General features: G+C 34.9%; 2 protein-coding genes across 2 annotated transcripts; one reads left to right on the top strand and one right to left on the bottom strand.

The window, feature by feature from the left end:
• Positions 1 to 2,078: 2,078 nt before the first annotated feature.
• Positions 2,079 to 5,136, top strand: LOC145004849 (glyceraldehyde-3-phosphate dehydrogenase GAPCP1, chloroplastic-like). Its single transcript, XM_078963855.1, has 14 exons — positions 2,079 to 2,310; positions 2,414 to 2,484; positions 2,576 to 2,643; positions 2,756 to 2,794; positions 2,949 to 3,049; positions 3,142 to 3,254; positions 3,321 to 3,420; positions 3,512 to 3,658; positions 3,769 to 3,829; positions 3,938 to 4,035; positions 4,126 to 4,268; positions 4,371 to 4,454; positions 4,549 to 4,638; positions 4,759 to 5,136. The coding sequence occupies exons 1-14, from the start codon at positions 2,218 to 2,220 to the stop codon at positions 4,814 to 4,816; spliced, it is 1,266 nt and encodes a 421-aa protein (XP_078819981.1). The 5' UTR covers positions 2,079 to 2,217; the 3' UTR covers positions 4,817 to 5,136.
• A 2,538-nt stretch (positions 5,137 to 7,674) lies between these two features.
• LOC145005998 (defective in cullin neddylation protein) lies at positions 7,675 to 10,858 on the bottom strand. Its single transcript, XM_078965096.1, has 11 exons — positions 10,617 to 10,858; positions 9,856 to 9,917; positions 9,565 to 9,701; positions 9,409 to 9,467; positions 9,286 to 9,309; positions 8,989 to 9,071; positions 8,824 to 8,888; positions 8,505 to 8,554; positions 8,244 to 8,345; positions 8,093 to 8,152; positions 7,675 to 7,992 (listed from the first exon to the last, which is right to left on the bottom strand). Exons 1-11 carry the CDS (start codon positions 10,617 to 10,619, stop codon positions 7,876 to 7,878), a joined length of 762 nt encoding a protein of 253 aa, XP_078821222.1. The 5' UTR covers positions 10,620 to 10,858; the 3' UTR covers positions 7,675 to 7,875.
• Between the last annotated feature and the right edge of the window lie 11,603 nt (positions 10,859 to 22,461).

Genomic DNA, 22,461 nt, shown 5'->3' with positions numbered 1-22,461 from the left:
TAAAAAACAATCTGATAAAATTAGTTTTGGAGTATGATAGACCTTAAGATCGTGCATAGATACGATCTCATTGGTTCTCTTAATTTTGGTGTTTGGTGTCTAAAAGACTAAAACCGCAACATCTAAAGTTTATTCAACCTTACCATATGATCTTACATGAGGGGATGGAATATCTTAGTTGATAATTTTGCCTTGAGAATTTGAGCTTGGCATGTTCCTAATCATGGTTGTGAAAGGAATTGGAGTGTTTTTGAGTTGACAACTTATAAGTTACAACACTTCCATTTCAATCGTAATCCTAGAGGTTATAAGAGAACATTGATTACAATTACAAAAATCACCGATTTTGTATATATGATATACTATAACTTGAAGATAACTAGAACTTAAGGAAAAAAAAGCTTGGTAATGATGTAACTAGACTTAAAATTGAATTTTGATGGTGTTAATTCCAATAATGAATGACTTTACGAGGATAAATTTTCTCATGAAGTGTGGATTAACTTTTTTATTGGTTCTTCAAGTCGGTATCAAGCACACGATACAAACTGAGATGATGACTTCTTTGAAAAAGTCAAAAGAGAGGTCGAAGCTGTAATAGGTATCAAGGTTGACAAGTACGGAGGCTCGGACTTAGTGATGAGAAAAAAGGGAAGAAGGAAGATGACTATTCCAATGGAGGTGGAGAGTTGAAGAGGAAAAAAAAGGAAAAGGACCTTGATAGAGGGAAAAAGCAGGAACACCACCTTACCCACTTTGGTACCTACAATACATTTTCTCCAACCGGAACAACTATGTGCACCCTAAGGTATTGATCGTGTGACTCATTATTTTAAATGTTGTATAAATACAATTTTAGGAGTATAAAATATACAATTTACTTTTTTTAGAAACATTAATATACTTTTTTTCGATGTATACTACATATTTTTATGTAGCTAGAAATATATCAATCAAAATAATGACATTTTTGAAAAATATTAATATGTTTTTTATAAGTATAAATACATATTTTTACATAGCTAGAAGCATATCAATAAAAAATGTGTTTATGTGTAAAAATTTAGTTATACTTCAAAAAACCTAAAACACACACTCACTCACACACACACACACACATATATATATATATATATATATATATATACACACACACATACACACACACACTTTCATAGAAGTTTAAACACAAACTTATGCTTCTAAAAAACATAAAAGTACATACTTATACTCCTAAAAGTATATCTATACTTTTAAAAATATAAAAATACATATTTATACTTTAAAAAGGTAAAAACACGCATTTATAATTCTAAGAAGCACGAATACATAAAAATATGTATTTAGAAGCATAAATATGTATTTTTATATTTTTAAGAAGTGTAATTATTTTTTAGAAGTATAAATACATATTAATATTTCTTTAGAAATATAAATATATATCTTTATGTTTTTAGACGTATAGAGATATAAATATGTAATTTTGTCTTTTTAGAAGTATAAAGTATAATTATGTATCTATACTTCAAAATACGTATTTATATTTCTAAAAATATATTTATATGATATTTTGTTAAACTTTGTTTCGTGTATAAACTATGTTTTTCTACATTAATACATATATGATGAAAAAAAACATCCTGAGGATAAAAATATAAAAGATTGTAAATTTAAAGTTTTTTGTTTACAAATTTTGTTTGACAATAACTTGAAAAACGATATTATAATAAAAAACGACAGAAATAAAAAAAAAAACTTTAAACTTTAAACATTAACAAACAACAATTGTAAAATAACTTTGACATTTATAAAAACTTTTATGTCAAAAACCGTTTTATAAATTTGGTAATGACCAATGTTTTCCAAGTCACAAAAATCGTTTATCTGATTATAAAAATTTATACAACAAAAACACATTCTAGAATTGTCGGACTTATTTTGTTAAAATTAATTGTATTATCAAATATTTTATAATAAACACTGCAAAATGCAAACACCCATTTTCTTGTTGGACATGGAGTGTTCGTCTTAAACAGTGAGGTCTTCCATCGCCAGCCGCCTGCCCTTTCCACCATTTAAATACTCCCAAAAGGGCTGCTCTTTCAACCCAAAAGCCACATTTTTTTTCCTTATTTCTCTCTCTCTCTCTCGCTAGGGTTTTTTCTCCTTTTAAGCATACCCAACGCAACAGAGATCTTCTTCTACCAACCCACATTCATGGCTTTCTCATCTCTTCTCAGATCTACAACCCCATCTCCAGTTCTTCAATCCTCCCACCACCAATCGCTTCCCACCCCTACAAGATCGCAGGTTGCATTTCTTTCCTAAACTTTCTTCTCACCACCTTTCTAATTCTGTCTTGTGGGGTTTTTCCTTTTCCCCTTCTTCCTTATCATCATTTCTCTTCTTGCAGGTATCATCTTTAAAATTTCAATCCGCCGTTTTTGGAGCTGCCGTTTCTGTGAACTCTTCGTCGTCTTCACAGTTGAGTTTTGTTTTCGTTTTAAGGTTTTTTCGTCATCTGTTTCCATTTCCTTTTCCATGAAATTAATCCCTTTCCACGTTAATCACGCAGGAAACCGCATGCATGCCGTATCCAATCAATCAAAGCCACTGCCACTCAGGCACCTCCTGCTGTTTCAAGTAAGAAGATATATAAGCGTTCATAGCATGCCTTGTATCTGTTCGATGTTATGCTGAAGCTACCATTTAACTTTTTCCTCTAACAAATTCTACCTACTTTGATTTTCCGTAGAGACCAGTACCGGAGGGAAGACCAGGGTTGGAATCAATGGTATGCTTTCTCAAGATTATTACGTTTTTCACGCTATGTTTCCGGATTTACTTTCGAACAATTACTTCGTCAGATGAAATTAGTAATATAATGGTCTTGATGTTTATGCATATGTTTATCCATGGGTATAATTCGAAGAACATTAACCTTGCAGGTTTTGGACGAATTGGAAGATTAGTTTTGAGAATAGCAACATTTAGAGATGATATTGAGGTTGTTGCTGTCAACGACCCTTTTATTGATTCCAAGTACATGGTAAGGGTTTAAGCATATGATGATTTTGTAAAAAATACACCAATTCATTTAAAAGACAACTGTGTGAGATGATTTATGATTCCCCTTTTTAGGCTTACATGTTGAAGTATGATTCTACTCATGGCTTATTCAAAGGAACCATCAAGGTTATTGATGAGTCCACTTTAGAAATCAATGGGAAGCAAATCAAAGTAACCAGCCAAAGGTATATATTTATTTATTTATTTATTTATTTTTTAAAAAAAATACCTAATAATCAATTTGTGTTCAGAGATCCAGCCACAATTCCATGGGGTGATTTTGGAGCTGACTATGTTGTAGAATCTTCAGGGGTTTTCACAACACTTGATAAGGCTTCAGCACATAAGAAGGTAAACCATTAAATGTTCTTGGTTTTAAGTTATACAAAAGACGTATATACCCCTGGTCTGATTTTGTTTGTGTGAATGACTTGATGTGCAGGGTGGTGCTAAGAAGGTGGTGATTTCAGCTCCATCAGCTGATGCACCTATGTTTGTTGTAGGGGTAAATGAGACAACATACAAACCAAATATGGATATTGTATCCAATGCCAGCTGTACTACTAACTGCTTAGCCCCTTTAGCCAAGGTACTTTTCTTTTCCTGTATGGATAAAATGGCTGAATGGTTAAGTGCTTAATTCAAAAAGAAACAGCTCTTAATGTTTTTTATATAATGCCAATCCCTTTATGTATATAGGTGGTTCATGAGGAGTTTGGTATCATTGAAGGTTTGATGACAACTGTACATGCCACCACAGGTCTTTACATTTATTTGAACCCTCATTTTTCATTCTCTTTATCTATATATATATATAAAATTTTCATATAAATTTATTAAAATGTTGTTATATATTATTTGTTTTCAGCTACACAAAAAACGGTTGATGGACCTTCAATGAAGGATTGGCGTGGAGGACGTGGTGCTGCACAAAACATCATCCCCAGTTCCACTGGTGCTGCCAAGGTATATCTTATTTTTATATAAAATGGAATTGTAAATTTTTATATTCTTTTTTTTTTTTTTGTAAATCTTTTTTATAAAATTTCATTTCAGGCTGTTGGGAAGGTGCTTCCGGAGCTAAATGGAAAGCTTACTGGAATGGCGTTTAGGGTTCCAACAGCGAATGTTTCTGTTGTGGATTTAACTTGTCGACTTGAGAAGAAAGCTTCTTATGAAGATGTGAAAGCTGCTATAAAGTATGGTGTTTTTTTTTTTTGAGACGTGAAATGTCTTTTTTACCCTTGCAAGTTGATTGCTGTTATTTGTAAATGATGTATGTTGGTGATTGAAAATTGAAGGTATGCCTCTGAGGGTCCCATGCAAGGAATTCTTGGGTACACTGATGAAGACGTTGTGTCCAATGATTTCGTTGGTGATTCCAGGTCTTTATTTTTTTTTTTTAGTATTTAATTTTCATATTTGAAATTATTAGCAATATTTCTCATTTTTTTCTTTAAAAAAAAATATATTTTGTAGGTCAAGTATTTTTGATGCGAAAGCGGGGATAGGGCTAAGCACGTCATTTGTGAAGTTGGTGTCATGGTATGACAACGAGTGGGGTTACAGGTATGTAAAAACACATGGCCTCTCTTTCTCATTGGATCGGACATGACATACCAGAAGAGAACAGGTTGTACTGTGTTTGAGTTAACACTGATTGATCGATGTGTGTTGTGTTGTGTGCAGCAACCGGGTGTTGGACCTGATAGAGCATATGGCGTTGGTGGCAGCAGTTTCCAAGTAGTTAAATTAAGGAAGGAGTTTTCTTGATTTTTTGTTTTAGACACCATCTCTTATAGAGCGTTCTTGTCTTGTTTTTGGGTAGTTTTCAGTTTAGTTAATTTGAGATGAAATGTTTACAAATAAAAGATATATAAAAATAATAAAAAATAATATATGGTTGGCGTTTGCTTACCTGATGTTATTATATATTTTGGCATTGTGTGCTTTTATTGTTTGTAATTTGTTGGTCGCTTTCATCCTTTGCCAAAACAAGATTTGGCTAGGAGATGTGGTCGCTTGGCTAGTTATTGGGAAATAAAAGATATAAATTTTTAGAGTAAATTACATGTTTGGTTCAAGATGGATGTTTGCCAAATTTAACACCTTTTTTGTTTCTTACAAAGATAAATCCCTAATCCAAACAGCCATAACAATCCTCAGGCCTCATGTGCCTTGCACTCCAACAATGGTATGCTTGCAGGAAGAATCATTGGGTAGTGCTTCAAGTTTTCAAAATGCTTACCAAAAGGAAAACATCAAGATTTATACAACATTGTAATAAAACACATCCTAATGATCCAGTGTTGGTGCCAAGACTTGATTCTTGTTAGGGAAGACAAAGTCACAAGCGGATTGACCAGTGGGATGTGGCGGTACCGCTGGTATGTGATTCCTTCTCTGGCGGCTCTGTTAATGACATCTCATCAATTTGGAGAACCCGATGTTAATGTATGCGAATTGTTTTAAAGCTTATATGTGACTCCCTGCATGTTTCCTTTATTTTGTTTACAATTAAAACTATGTGTAAAAACCTGTGTAATTTATTATAATATTTATTACATTTGATACTTTACATATATAAGTATAAGATCATGTGACTTTTTAATTTTAAAAATTGAAAAAAACCATAAATTGACGTGAATATTATTTATTTAAAGAAATATCACAAAATAACAAATATCAAAACTTATTAGAAATTCATATGTTGCAAAAAAAACCTTCATTTATTAAAGAATATGTGAATAGATTGAACATACCAAAAGTCAATGTGAATTAATTGATTGAACAATACATTTAATTGTTTTATCCATCTCTCTTTTTTTTAATAAAACAATACAAATATACATTTTCTTCTTTAGAATTTCAAAATCCAAACTATTCGTCATACCAAAATTATCCATAACAATATTACTCGGGTTGGAAAAGATGGGAGTGAGAGGAGAGAGAAAAGCTGATGTGACAGTGAGTTGAGTGGGTTGGGAGGGAAAGACTCCCTCCACCCTTATGACAACAAGGTATGGAATTGAATCAGTTTTAGAGCATTACGGGTCTTTGGTTGACCTCCTGGCTAGATCTAGGCTCATTACGCATTACGAGGCACTAGATGTGTTTTCCAACATGGTAATTAAGCCTAATGTGGTGATTTGGAGGAGTATTCCTGATGCTTTTTCCAAGAAAAGTATGGGAACTAAAGTAAGTGGAGAAGTTGCAAGAAAGATTATTGAGTGTGAAGAAGGGGGTAAGTTTAGTGATGTTTATATGATTTTATCAAGAGTTTATGCAGTGACTTGTAAGTAGGATGAGGTTGGTTCTATGTGGAAGATGATGGTTGTTAAGCGTGTAGGAAAGACCCTACCAATATTGAGGTAGATGCAGTGACAGACTGACCATTTAAGTGGGGTGTATGGATTCCACTTGAGAGTGAGTCTCACCTTATTTAGCACTGTAAAACCTCTAAAAACTTTATTTTTTACTAACCCCACGTCCTGGGCATCCACTTATACAAAAAATACCTCTCATTTGATATTTTTTGTTGAAAAAAAACCCAAAAATACATTACATTTTCATAAATTTGCACTTATATATTTTTTATGTTTAATAGACCCTAGTTAAGTTTCATGTGACATTTCATTTTTAGATTCTATATGTTTAGTGATTAATATTTTTATTGCATATAAGATCATTAACATGTCACCTACAAAGAACTCTTTATTCATTAGTTGTCATTGATCTCATCTTTGTTCAATAAAATTTTGATTCTAGTAGCTTCTTGTTACTTCTGCATCCATTTAACAACTAGATTTGGTGGTATCATGTCGATCCCTTACATTGATGGTGCTTTCATTTAAACCATGTTTTGACATAAATAATGTTACTGTTCTCATATGGACAACGTTTTAATTGTGAATTGTTTTAGTTGCTAAAGAATGGAGCTTGATTGTTCTTGATACTTACTGGTTATTAATTAGCATGATGTGAACGGATACTTGATGCCTATAATGGTTGATCCTTATATTGATTGATTTGATTAATATTTAAATTTTTAGATATCTGGTTTTGAACATCTCTACTTATAAGGATAACAAACTTTACTCAATATATTTCTTTTTATATACATATGACATTTAAGCTTGTTTATCTCGTTCACAAAATACCATTATGACTGATTAGTGTAGATCATAATAGTATTTTGTTAACAACTATTGCTAAAGAAAACGATGTCAAATGGAGTTGATCAACTTACAGCTTTTTGGCAGCACATAAGTTCATGCAAACATTTTTATTAAAATTCTGTTTTTCTACCAAATAAACTTTGTTTTTTTGTTCTGAAACTAAAATCTAAACACCCCCATAATATTCTAGTTGTGGTTTAATCTTGTATTTTATTCTCATTATATCAAAATACTCACGATCTTGTTGAGTCAACCTACAATGGCTACACACAGTCAAGATTCCCAAAAAAAAAGTGATTTCATCAGGTGAAATATTGTAGGATTCCATCATTTAGAAACTTGAAATCACATTCATAGCAAGACCTCATGTTCACAGCACATTACTCTAGTGAAATATATAAAAGACACAAAATAATAAACTGCAAGAAACAATCCAAAATTCAAATAAATTAAGGTGATTTATGCAGTTGACATATAATATTTAATATGATATGGCACAAGGTTCAATCATGAATGTCAATAAGCCACCCTATTTGCTTTCTGTTTTATACATACGACAATATGTTTTTCCTCAAATCATAAATCATAAATCATTTAAATAAATAACAAAACATGAGACTTACTTACTTCACACAACTCGACCCTTTTCAATTATGCCATTCTCTATCAAATACTCTACAAATTCATCAATTAGATATGGCCAAGCACCTTCAGCATCATAATTCGCCAGTGTGGGGTCCACACTCTGCACAAAAATCAATTTAATACATAAAAATTATTCTTTTTTTTTTTTATCACTACATAAAATAACTTAAAATGGCTATAGAATATAGATAGATCTTTACTCTTGCAAATTCCAACAGTTGAGACCAGGTGTCACGAGAAATAGCTTTATTATGGCGTGCCTGAAAAAGTTAAAACAAAAATGCATTTATTTTTATTATAATTTAATGTTTTAATTTATATCATGAAATAAATAATCTTTTTTTTTATTACCTGTAAGAATTGGCACCAATGATCAACCAATGGCCACTCCTTTTCTTCAAACAACAACTGCCACATTCCTATTGCTGTATCCAATGCCAGAGACTTTTGACCCTGAAATAATCAAATAAATAGTCAACTACACATTCATATGTGCATACAATACAAAAACTTAAATACATATATATACACACACATACACATACATACATACAACACGCATATATCTATGTGAATGTTTGTGTGTGTGTGTGTTTATGGATATTCATATACCTTCTCCTTTGCCCAGCCAAATGCAAAAATATAAATCTCCTTGAATTTTTCTGATTTAATAACAGATAAAATATTAGATCAAGAAAATAGCATAATATGCAACATTTCTAGTAATCTTAAGTGCTTTTTTTTGTTCTCATTAAGATTTGCATAGGTAGTGATGTCGTCCAAATAGAATGTTTTATACACGAGTTATGTTTCTTTTATAGACTGAATAAACCATTTGCATGAGAATAAATGACAATTTTACCCTTACATTCCAAAAAAAAAAAAATACAATTTTCATGAATATTAACGTGAGATGAATAATGATACATACGGTCATCTTTGAGCTCAGATCGCATAAATGGTATCCGTTCACGGAACTTGTCAAGTGAATCTATCCTGTAATGAGAAGGTGTATAAATTAATATTCATTTAAATTATTAATATATGAATTTCAATCTACAAAAAGACTACAAAATGTATCTTAATATTCATTTACCCAAGGGACTGCAATCCACCAACAAACTCTTGCTTTGTGAACTCACACATGGTAGCAGCCTTCATGTGCCATGAAACAACCAACTGAAGTAGCATCACAAAAATCAGTCAGAAAAATGTATTTATTTAATAAACTTTTCTTTAAAGGTCTTTCTTTTAAAAGGAAAAAAAAGATCTTTATATATATGCATAGTGATGATGCATTAATGCGCCTTTATTTATTTATCAGGTCAACACTTATAGTAAGTTGGTGCTTTAAATTAATAAACTTATGTTTTAAATATAAACTTTGACATACCATAACAATATCTTGAGGATCGACCTGTCAGAAAGATAACAAGTTATCAGTTTAGTATTTGTAAAGAATCCATCATTGATTGAATAATTTCAACTTATTTTAGCAAATATGTTGGGGAGTTACCTGAAGGTCATTGCATAGGGTGCTAATACCATCAGCCATAATCATATCAGCATAAGGATCTAGAAAGCAACATAAGAGCACAGACGTTTAAAAAATAATGAACTATATTATAAATAAAAGAAAAATGACAATTATAATGGTTAACAGTTAACTTGCCTTTGTATCTATTGTACATTTCCTCTAAGTGTCTTGTATCTGTGAATGATTTGGGGTGAGGCTGACTGTAGAACACATCAAATGCTCCATCAAGATGCCAATCACTGGCCTTCAAGGATTGAAGAGCAACTTTTTCACTGCATTTAGAAACATGGAAAAGAAACAAGCAACATATGATAATAAATATAAAAAGTTTCCATATAACATGTTGAAAATGGTTGACTTTGTAGAACTGATGACAATATGTCAATATGAATGTAAAAAGTTAACAAATTAACACAAGTGTGTCACCTTGCCCCAGTGATTGTCATGAACTGTTGAACCTTGTCGCGATGTCCTCTGCCCAATTTGTTCTTTTGGTAATAATGAAAACAGAATGTTAACAACAAGATCGATAAACAAGGTAACTTTTGATATAAAAATATATTTGAACATGCAAAATTGCAAATAACTAGTTTTGATGTCCACCTATAGAAAAGGGGCGTTTGTTATGGAACTAAGTATATGTATTAACTATTAAGAGCTAGGTATTGGATTATGAAATATCAAAACTGTAAAAGGATGGAGACTCCGACTGATTTTAAGTGCTTTTACACATTGATTATGAGGCTACTAGAGATTAGGAATATATGTAAGATGATTTCAAGTGAATAAGAAATCAATCGCTTTAACTTTAGAATCAGTAGCAAAGGATTGATGACCACATTAATGTCCAGTAAAAGGGGTATTAATAAAGATTTAAAACCAGTAAAAGGGGTATTAATAAAGATTTAAAACCAATAATAAGATATTCAATACCAAATGCATATTAGATTCAAAATCACTCTGATTACGGGAAGGAATACGAAGCACTAACTGAGCTACACCCATATCCAGAAACTTCAATTACGATCAAAGAGTCGGTGATCTACGACCCCGAGGAACTAATTTACGACATCGAAATAATCAGAAGAATTTTTTATTGAGAAATGAAGAGAAAAGAGGCAACCAACAACAGAAGTGCAGCGTTGTAAGGTATGCATGGAAGATGATGTTTTTGAACAATGACTAACCATCTTGAGATTGCTGGCGAAACCCTAACCCAATAGATATCCCGATGATCTGTAGAAGTAATGACACCAAAATTAGGGTTTCGTATCCTAGGGTTTATGATTCTCTCTCCGCCACTAAACGCAATAATCTATCTCGCTGATAGAAGCCCCACTGTGTGAGTCTATCTTCCCCGATTCTCAATTATGAGTGTTTTCTCGGCTACCAGAAGCATCCACGGCTTTAATTCGTCCCAAGCACGCACAGTAGCAACGTCGTAGCTGTGTTTCGTTTATTAACTTCTTTTATTTATTTATTTATTTATTTATTTTAAAAAAACCATAAATCCATAACTTTAGGGTTAATGATGCTCAAGGAGTGTAGGGTTATTAATTAAGGTTAATTACCAAACATATTAGGATTAACTAGGAAAGAATCCCGCCCTTGCGGATGTTGAAGTTACAGAGGGTTATTTCATATTCTTTTATTACCCATTGTTATTTACAAATCTAACCACATTGGTAATACAAGTGAAACCCAACGATATAGTTCCAAATGTTGTTGGTGTTAATCTGTGCAAATTAGAATAAATCGTTCAACAATCATTAGCAATAAAAATCATCATAATCCATAATTGAATATCACATGTAAGAGGAAACACAGAAACATCAAGATCCATAAGTAAAATTTTCCATTTACACCAATTGATCTCTCTGTAGCATCAACTAAGTATGATTTAAAGTTTTTACCAAAACGATTCCAACACGAAGGGCTTTAAAAAATTCTTAATAACTCATCCAATAACTTTAAAAAAAGAAAGAAATGGAAAACATAAAACAACGGGGAAACATTATAAAAAGGAAACATCAACAATCGTAAACAAATCAATATATAAAAAGGACCTCAATGTAAGCTACAACCACGTCAGAATGTTTTTCATTAGTCTGTGCAATAAAAATGTCCAAGAAGACAGACATGTAACATCTCAAAATTCAAGGTTGGAAGTTTTATTTTTAAATTAATTTATTATAAAACCAACAGTATAAGAAAACATCCATAATAACATATCATGTCAAAACCAGTATGTCAATAATCAAAGCATGTCATCATAAAACCATATCAGAGTATAATCCTAAGGATCTCATGTGCGGAAAACATAGTGTGATGCGCTGCGATCGAGCCGACTCATTTCCTTTGAAAACGAAGTACCTGAAACCAAAACTGAAAACCATAAGTACGAAGCTTAGTGATTTCTCCTATCATACCACATACCATATAAACACATAATGCCTAGCATATCTAGGTGCTGACCTCCCTTTCGGTATCTTTCAACCGGTAACTGCCTAGCATATCTGGGTGTTGGTCTCCCCTTCGATATCTTTCAATCGGTAACTACCTAGCATATCTGGGTGCTGGCCTCCCATTCGATATCTTTTAACTGGTAACTTTGGAGTATTTCACCCCTACCATTACCACATAATAACATAACACATATATCATAAATTATCTAACATAACTAGGTACTAACTACCCCTTCGGTCTTTCGATCGGTATTGGGGTCTAACCTACCCCCTCCAATTACATAACATATAACATCATAGCAAACTAGCACACAATCATAACATATAGCAACATACCAGATAATTATCACAAAGACCATTATCTCTACTATAACTCTCACTAGTGGGCCGACCTTGGTGCCTTAGACCCACTTCTACTGGAAGGTAACTCACCTCACACTGTTGAAGTCCCGTATACACAATCCCAGCTACTGGATGACGAATTCTCGAACATTCAATATCAAAACATCACCAAATTAATAATTGGGTTCTAACATATATCCATAAGTCCATGTTTGGGGTAAAAGACTGCTTTACCCCTATCTTGGCTTGATTCAAGCCCAAGGCCCAATCCGAAGGCCTAAAAGTCAACTATGAGTCAAAGCCCAACACATGGCCTAATTTTCCAAATTGGGCCTAAACCTTTACAAGGTCTTACCATAAGGCCCAACCATTTAGTCCAGTCCAAACATTCGACATTCTAATGGCCTAATATCATATAATCATAAAGGCCCGGTTATGGCCCCTCTATGGCCCAATTTTTTAAATTGGGCCTAAACCCCTCATATGGGCCTTACCCTAAAGCCTATTAAATTATTATAGTCCATTTGGTTGTTCTTGGATGGCCCATTATTAGCCTAATCACCAAAGCCTAATAGGAATGTCCAACTCAAACCCCAAGTGAAATTAGGGTTTCACATAAAATGACAATTAAGGTTAAGTATTTCTTACTTAACCCATTAAGGACTTAATCCATTAACTTCACCACTCTACTAGATAAATCATATGGTGTAATGGGGCTTAATACATAATCCAATTCCAATGGCCCAAAATGCGGGTCCCGATAAGTCCAAGCCCGTGATTCTAAAATTAGGGTTTTCTAAACCCTAGTTAGGGTTTCAAACCCCATCATAGCCCAATAGGACCAGTCGGGTCTTTTGATCAATTAGGGTTCCTTAGGATCATTAGGGTTTCGCTAGTCGGGCATCACCTGCTACCACCTCGGCTAGTGGTGGTCAACGATGGCTCGTGGCGACGGACACCACCTCACGGTGGTGGTTAGGGTTTCTACTCTATTTTGTCCAAGCATCCAAAAATCAACTACACGCAAGCAAAAGCACACCGCCACCCAACACGGCGGCTGATGGCGGCAGCCATCACCTCACGGTGGTGGATTGAGTTTTCTTTTAATTATTGTAGCTCCGGTTACAATGTTACAACAAAAATACCAAATGTGTTATAAAAGACCCACTTTTATTAAAAATGACCATTTTGGCCCTACAAAACCGAAATTTTACAATAGATGCCCACTTTTGTTAAAAAAGATATTTTAGGCCCAATAAAACCGTGTTTGTTCAAATAAAGCCCATTTTTATGAAAGATGACATTTTTGGCGCATAGAATCGTGAGTTGTCAAGTAAGGCCCACTTTTATCAAAATTTACAATTTAGTCCCACTAAACCGTGGGTTGTCAAATAAGGCCTATTCTTATGGAAAAATAACACTTTAGGCCCAAAATAATCGTGAGTTGTCAAGTAAGGCCCACTTTTATCAAAATTTACACTTTAGACCCTCTAAACCGTGGGTTGTGAAATAAGGCCCATTTTTATGGAAAATTAACACTTTAGGCCCAAAATAACGTGAGTTGTCAATTTAGGCCATTAAAAACCAAAAATAACACCAAAAGCCCATTTTGTTTGTCTTTATTGTCAAGTGTGGTCCCTTTGTACACTTTCTTTAGTTTTCTAGTAACTTCTAACATGTTTAATCTTTCCAAACATCATAAAAAGTTACTTCAAGTAGATTGCTTACTAATAACACTAAATCTTGGAAGATATTTCGAATTTGTGAGTGTTTATCATATTTTCATGGCATGTTCACACAACATAACATGAAAAATATACACATGCATGCATAATACTAAGATTAACCACAAAACTAGCTTGTATTCTCCCCCAAAAATGTAGTAAAACTCAAAAACAAAGGAGGTATGAAGCTCACCTTGAGTTTTGATCGGTTATGATGAAGAAATGAAGGGGAATGAAGGTGTTTTTGGCCTTAACTAGCTTCTTGAAGAGGTTTTTGAACTTAGATGGTTTATAGGAACATGAACACGAAACAAGGTGGTTATGAGAGTAAATTCTTAGCACAAAATGGAATATAACACCTTGAGTATGATAACAACTTACCAAGAGGATGAAACTTGATGAAAATCCCTTGAAAACACCCACAATCTTCGAAAATTTAAAGGGATGGATGAAGATATTTCTTGTTTTCTTGAGAGGAAAAGAATTGAGTGGGGTGGAAATAAAGAGTGTTGGGCTTGGATTTTTAAGTGTAAATGAGACTACATTAGTCCATTAGAAATCTTACGGTTTTAAAAGCCCAGCATAATGGTTTTCGGCCCAATGAATAATCTATGAAAAGTATTGGCCCATTTAAAGATTTTTCGATCCATGTGGGCCCACATACGGGTTTACGGCCCAATAAGGTTAAACAAATGAGTTTTTCGCCCATAGAATCAAATTGAGAGGTTATCGGCCCAATAAGGCCCACGGAGGGTCTTATGGACAAATATACTATTGCTTAATGAATATCGATCCAATTAGGGCCCAAATGTGGAGTCTTGGCCCAAAAGAACCAGGTTGAGGGGTTACCGGCTCATTAGCCCCAATAAGAGAGTCCTAGTCCACGAAGAGGTTTGAACCGGGAAGTTAGGGTTAAAAACCCAAAGTTGAGTGAATGCAGCGTAGTGAATTTGGTTTAGAGCTTTCACGAGGAAGCTTCGACTTGAATTGTCATTTTTGAATGAACAACTTGTATAACATCAAAGTTAGGGTTACAATATACTCCAGGAGTTATTTACACATGGACAAAATTTCCTATCCCTAAAATGTTAGCTGTGACATCTTTTTTCTCCTCTATGCAATTTTTTTTTTTTTTTTTTTTTTGGGGGGGGGGGGGGGGGGGGGGGATTAAAACCAAACAAAAATAATAAAATTCAAAATTTTCAAAAATATGTTTATTTCTGTTTTTAATTCTTTTTCAAAAAAAAAAATAAAAAATCCAAAAATATTGTATTGTTTTTAGCATATTTGAATTTTATTTATTTTTTTATTTCTAAAATTTCTTTGTCTTGAAACGTGGATGAGCAAGTAGAAGAGACCTATAAAGGAATTGACGGACATTTTACTTCACAATACTTTCACAAGGAATTGACAGCTTACGGATCTAAACTGTTTAAGTTTCTTGATCTCGTTGTTACAAATTTCTCTGGATGTCCGAGCTTAATTGCCTTGGTTAATCCAACACAGCCGAAAGGCACACACCCACTCTCAATAAGCGAGATAAGATGGGAACTTTTTATGTTCTAGTCGGTTTTGTCAGTATCTTCCTAAGAACTGTTATATTTAAGGAATTGAAGACATGAAACTGTATACATTATCATGTCATCCTCTGTTAAGACAGGTGTCACCCTTTACAGGCTGACCATGTTCATTCACCGAGTAGTGGTTGGCAGTTACGTCTCCATGTCGGTCTTGTCAGTTCATGTAACCTAAGAACTGTCATGGCACTAGGGCGATTCACCCAATAGGGATATAAATATCGCCGAACATCCCGCCTAGGGTCTTGACATTCTTTTTGTCATGCAAAACTACAGAGACTTAAATGTATTATCGACAAAACCAAATTACGAATAGACAATAAGCACACATGTGACCATCTAGTTGACTCGTCAATTAAAACCATAAAATATCTAAATGGTCCAAATTGTGGATAAATTGGTCCACATATATCCCATTGAATTCTTTCTAAGAAACTAGGACTTTCATACCCAACTTTGATCAATGATGGACGAGAAATTAATTTTCCTTGAGGGCATGAACCACAGGACAATTCCTTAGTTTGAATAGTCTTCTGGTTTTTCAAGGAATGACCACTTGAAGTTTCAATTATTTTGCTCATCATTATTGATCAGGGATGGCCCAATCGGTCATGCAAAACTTTAGAGGTGTTATCATACCTTTTATTTCAATAGTATGAGATTCAATCATTCTAGTATTTGTATAATACAATCTGGAGGACAATACGGATAATTTTTCCAAAAAAACTTTTCTTACCCGATATCATTTTTGTAATATTGAGATACTCTTTATTACCGTCATTAGTTTTTTCAACCTGATATCCATTAGACCGAATATCCTTAAAACTTAATAAATTTCTTGGTAATTTTGATAAAAATAATGCATCACCAATTATAATTATTGTCCCTTGTGGTAATATTATATTCATTTTTCTGGAGCCTTCAATTGTAACACCGTAATTTTTCAACAATTTTTTTTAAATTAAAATGGTTTATCTCTTTAACGTTTTTCATAAAAATTCTATTTGTTTAATTTACAATACATAACTCTTTTGTTCAATCAATTAATAAACCAGGATCCTCAAACAAACGCTTCCCTCGGTGTGTACAATCAAGTCGGTGTCGTCCCGTGAACCTGAGAAACTTGAAACACATAACACAAAACACTGTAAGCACGAAGCTTAGTGAGTTCCCCAAAATACCACTCTAACACATATTAGCCACTCAAGGCTATAACTCTGTTGACCCTCTGGTATGTGTGTCTCAGTGGGACCCTCCAGTCCCAACTCTCTGTGGACCCTCTGGTCCTAACTCTATGGATCCAAAGGTCCTAACTCTTATAACTCAGAATCATTCATATCACATATCACAATAAATCTCATAAAATAAATAGCATACAATTACACTGGCACATAACTCTAAACCTAACTCTGTAGGTCCTCTGGTCCTAGCTTTGTGGATCTTCCGGTCCTAACTCTGATATACACACAACATAAATTACATAGAAATAATACAGTGCCACACATAGCATAGATAGCATACAATAACTCTGTCACATAACTCTATTACCACTCTAGGTAAAGTATAGTGAGAAGACTCACCTGCTACTGCCGACTGAAGAACAAGATCACGCTGCTCCGACCACCGTCACGAACCCCACCACTGAATCACCAAAACCAATAACAACCAAAATACCCATGGAAGTCAACTGGTCAAATCTTGGTCAAAGTCAAAGTCCTCAGTTAAAGCCAACCCTCCTTACTGACTTTACTCGCCGAGTCAACCCGCTGACTCGTCGAGTCCCCCTGCTCTGAAACTCCCATAACACGACTCAACTCTTCGAGTCGCCCCAAGACTCGCCGAGTCCCACAACTCTGAGTCAACCCGTACTCAACCCACTGAGTCATCCCTTGACTCACCGATTCTCAGCTTAACCAGAAAAGGTTAGGACCTCAAGACCAGACTCGCCGAGTCCAAGAACAGACTCGTTGTGTCCAAGGCTATCTTCAACCAACTCGCCGAGTTGTTCTTCCAACTCGTCGAGTTTCTTCCTATCTTCATGCAACTCGCCGAGTACACCTATGTGACTCGCCGAGTACCACTAGCTCTTAACCCATACAGAGGCTTCCCAAGCCATGCAAGGTCTCCAATCCGTAGATCTACTCTTATACAAGCCATCCATCACGTAAAGTGGTAAACTTTACGTGAATCCAAGGAGATCTAAGCATAATACACTCTTGGGCTAAGGTTTGGGGCTAAAAGACTTCATCAACAGCTCTTGAACAGGGACTTTATGCTATTTTGGATCATCACTATTCTGGATCTGAGGTAGCAACCTCAGATTTAACCTCCAAACTCAAGATAGCACTAGATATACACCCAAAAATCCCACAAATGATAGATCTAGATGGATAACAGCTCACACAACGAATCATTACCTCAAAAGAAGGCTCCAACAGAAGAATAAGTCAAAACCTTGAAAATCCCCTTGCTCCAAGCCTCTTAATCTTCAAAGATCTCTCCAACAAACACTCCTTCAAGATCCAAATGTTCTCTAATTCTCTCACAACGAATATTAGGGTTTCTGGACTCTAAGGGAGAGCAAAGAGGCTAGGGAGAGGGTATTATGTTCTTTATATAGGGCCAAATCCCTAGGATTAGGGTTTTCTCCACACAGCACCAACTCGCCGAGTTGGCCACTAGACACGCGACCAGAATCGCGACCCTACTCGCCGAGTCTACCCGAGTTGATCATTCACATTTTCACTTTAAACCCTAAACTTTGCACCCCTAAAATCGGGATGTTACATCAATCATTTTTGCATTACCCGTTGTTGTATTAACATTTGCTGCTCTAATTGATAAGTAAGTAAAATACTTTTCATTAATAAAAATGCTATGTGTCATTGCACTGTCTGCAAGACATATATTTTTCTCATTTCTTTTGTGAATATTCATATTTCTCTTCAATAAATAAATAAAACATAAGAAACATTCGACTTAGAGAAATATAGTCATGTTTTATTACTTTAAGAAGATTGTGATGACATCATTTCTTATGAAATGAATATGACATAAAAACATAATAAATGACTTGAAACAAAACTATTATATATTATTTTTACATCACCATCCATAGCACCACTTGTCCCTTCTGGATAGACAAGAAAATCGACAACATCCAAATGTCTCATTTATGGTCGATCTTCGTGAAAATCATTTTGAATAAAATATGTTTTAATATTTCATTTTTCTTTAGATTTTAGAGAAGCTTGATAAAGATAAAAAATGCTTTGGTAAGCGGAATGTACAAGACCAATGACCGGTCATTCCACATCAGTGACACACATTTTCAACTTTCTTTTTGCCTTGACCACTATTATCATTATGATGTAGATTTTTGCAATTTTCTAACTTTTGGTGGTTACTTGTAATATTGTTATTTTTATTATAATTATGATAACCTCCATGGCATCGGTAAAACCTGTAATGCCCGCGTTTCCAGGCTAGACATTATTGTTGATGTAATAGTCTAGGTTAACCGTTGTAACTCTTTTCGAAGTATTAATGATCAAATATTTGAGTATTATGTGATATATGTGTTTATTTTCTTAATTATTATAATTTAATGAATTAAGAATAAAATAAGCGTCAAAATTAAAGTGTGAGATAAGCCCGATATCTTTGCATAAAGATGTAGTTGTTGAAACACGGATTTCAGAGATATAAAGAACGCCGAAATCCGAGTTGTAACGAAGAAGTTATGACCTATCGAAGTTTCGCGACGGAACCGACAACGCTGAATGACGTAAATAGTGAATTTAAGATAGAGCAATATTTAGCCTTAGTAATGTAAACTAAAGTCGTAGAATACGTTAAACTAAGAGCGTGCATAAAAAGAACGCCCAAATATGACTTCGTATGAGGAAGTTATGATTTTTTGAAGTTTCGACTTAGTGCTATGCGGCCCGAATACTCGATTTGAGATCGAGCGGTTTTTAGACGACACAATCTAAACGAGAATCGAATATCTCGTCGATAGTAGTCCAACGGCAAAAAGACAGACGAAAATGGACGTCGGATGAATAAGTTATGAATTAATAACGGAGTTTTCCTGTCTCGGTCTACTAAAAATAAATAAATAAAATAAATTAAAAATTAGCCAACAGAGTCTAAATGAGAGTTGTAGAGCGTAGTCTCACCTACACGTGGATATAAAGAACGTCGAAAATGGAGTTCGTATGAGGAAGATATAAATTTTTGAAATTTATTAAATAATTAAAATATTAAATTTAATTATAAATACCCGATATTATCCAGAGGGGGGAGTCAGCGACCTTATCCACATTACGCCCAACATAACTTAATTTACGCCCAACGTAATTCAGGGTTTCAGTCCCCTATGAATAGATGTCGAGTGCAGCCGAGTTGTATTGCTCATTTCTTCCTTTCTCTCGCGTTTTTACCTCGTTTTGCATGCAACTTATACCCCGAAGCTCCGGTATCATTCCCGGGCCCCGAAGCAAGTCCCGAAGCACCGAAGATCCCGAGAAGTGCAATTCCCGAGCCAAAGCTCTGCACGCGAGAAGCCAGATTTTTGTGAAGATCTTCCAGATCTACCGAAGAATAGTAGTTCTACAAGTCGTAGTGTTGTCCGATCATCTTTTGATCAAGTGAGTGTGTAGTTACTTTCTTCTAACGCATAATTACAAAGTATTTTATATGAAATACGTGTCATGTGTATATTTTGTTGGTTATATGTATGAATGCATATTCACTTTCTTCTATCTCATAGATATGATTTATTCTCTATGATATACGTGTTATGTGTATGTGTCTCATCTGTTATTTGGAATATGTATTGAATGAGTATGTTATACAAGTTTTAAACTATGTTTAAAAATATATATTTTTATCTACTAATATGTTGGGTAGAACATGGGTAGATAGTTGAAGTGTGATAAACAGATGAGAGGCCTCGATGTTGTTGTTGTTGATCTAGTTATTCAGCGGAGTATGGATAACGACCACAGACTCTTTCTAGACAGTCTTATGGAACGCTAACAGACACATAACCTGTAGGTGTTGTGAACGATGTGTTCACCGGTGTACTCTATCCCCCTCATGGTTGCCTTTAGGACATCTATTGTTGAGGAAACCCCTTAGCAGCAATGTCCGTCTCGATGAAAATCCTATATTAGGTCCTTGGTAATAGATGTTGTTTTAGGGATGTAAAGTGAGGATAACGGGAATGGGTAATCGGATTATTGTTGGTTGGTGAAATTAAATATAATTATTTATTGTGGGTTGAAAACCCTATATGCTCACCAGACTCTCAAGCCTGACCCACTCAGTTTATTTGTATTACAGGTAGTGGCGCGGGGGCATAAGATGGATGAATCATCAAGTTATTTTGTTTATTAGACCAGTTGTTATATGTAACTGTTGTATGGTCTATATGTTGTTGTTTATGCTTTTGTGCCTGTATCGGAACATGACATCCCGAGTTTTGATTATATAATGAAAATACATTTCTTTATGAAATGCTTTGGTAAATATTATTTTTATCATATTTTGTTTTTGGGAACAAATTCCGCAACTGTTTTAAATCAATGGATTTACTCTGAAATTATTTTAAAAGCATAAATGAAACCGGTCTTTTTTTGCCGTGATTTTGGGGATGTCACAAAACCCATGACTATTATGATTATATAATGTTGCATTCACTTCAGGGAAAGCACTAGACCCGGCCAGGATTGATTGATGATTTTTCATCAATAACTCATTGTTTTGTTTAGCCACAATGTAACGACCCAATTTTACGTCCGAAAATTTCATTTTAAAATATTACTTTAGAAAACATTAATAAATAAAAACATTGTTTGATCACACCATAACACATCATAACCATGTTCTAAAAGGCCAAACCATACATCCCATCAAAATATCAGAGTACAATCCCAGGAAATCTCGTAAATGCGGAAACCGAAAAGTGTGTGTATGACGTGCCGCTACCGCGCCGGCTCCTTCCCCTTCGGTGCAGAGGTACCTGAAAACAAAACTGTAAACGTAAGCACAAAGCTTAGTGAGTTCCCCCAACGTACCACATACCATACAAATACATAACATACGTACTGCCAGGCTGTTCTGGGGTGCCTGACTACCCGGTACGGCCATTCTGGGGTGCCGACCTACCCATACGGCCATTATGGGGTGCCGTCTTACCCGTGTCAAGCCATTCTGGGGTGCTGACTACCCATCGGTCCTAACAACCGATCCTCGGGGACTGGTCCCCTCTCGCTACCTCTATCGCATAACATAACAGACCAACATACAAGCATACCATCACATACAGTCAGATAATTCTGGGGTGTCTGACTACCCAGCGGTCCTAACAACCGAACTCTGCTACTATTGCATATAACGTATCATGATAGCATATAACATAACAGGTAATAGCAAGCCTAGATGATTTCACAAAGACAATCATCTATCATACGTCTCCTACTGGTGGGCCGGCATTGTGGCCTTAGACCCACCGCTACTGGAAGGTAACTCACCTCAAAGTAGCTGCTGAACTGATCGGGAACTAACTGACTGCTGCTGCTCCGGGAGTCCTCCGGCTGCAATTCCCACAACATACTCAATCAAACACTACTAACTGTCCTTTAGGTAAAATGACCATTTTACCCCCGGTCTAGCTCTAAGCCAAAACTAGAGTCAACTTTCAGTTGACCCGACTCACCGAGTGGATCTCCACTCGCCGAGTCCCAAGCAAACCATTGTCCTGGGTCCCTGGTTCTACTCGTCGAGTTGGGCTATGACTCGACGAGTTCATCTTCTAACTGTCATTCAACTCCTTCATCCTACTCGCCGAGTTGTATGAACAACTCGTCGAGTTCATCTTCATCCGAAGAACACTTCATGCTAAGACTCGCCGAGTTG

The sequence above is a fragment of the Lactuca saligna genome, chromosome 7 (assembly GCF_052625555.1).
Source record: "Lactuca saligna cultivar CGN05327 chromosome 7, ASM5262555v1, whole genome shotgun sequence".
Lineage (NCBI taxonomy): Eukaryota > Viridiplantae > Streptophyta > Magnoliopsida > Asterales > Asteraceae > Lactuca > Lactuca saligna.
Note: the sequence above shows the minus strand (reverse complement) of the source record. Positions and strands in the feature narration are given on the sequence as shown.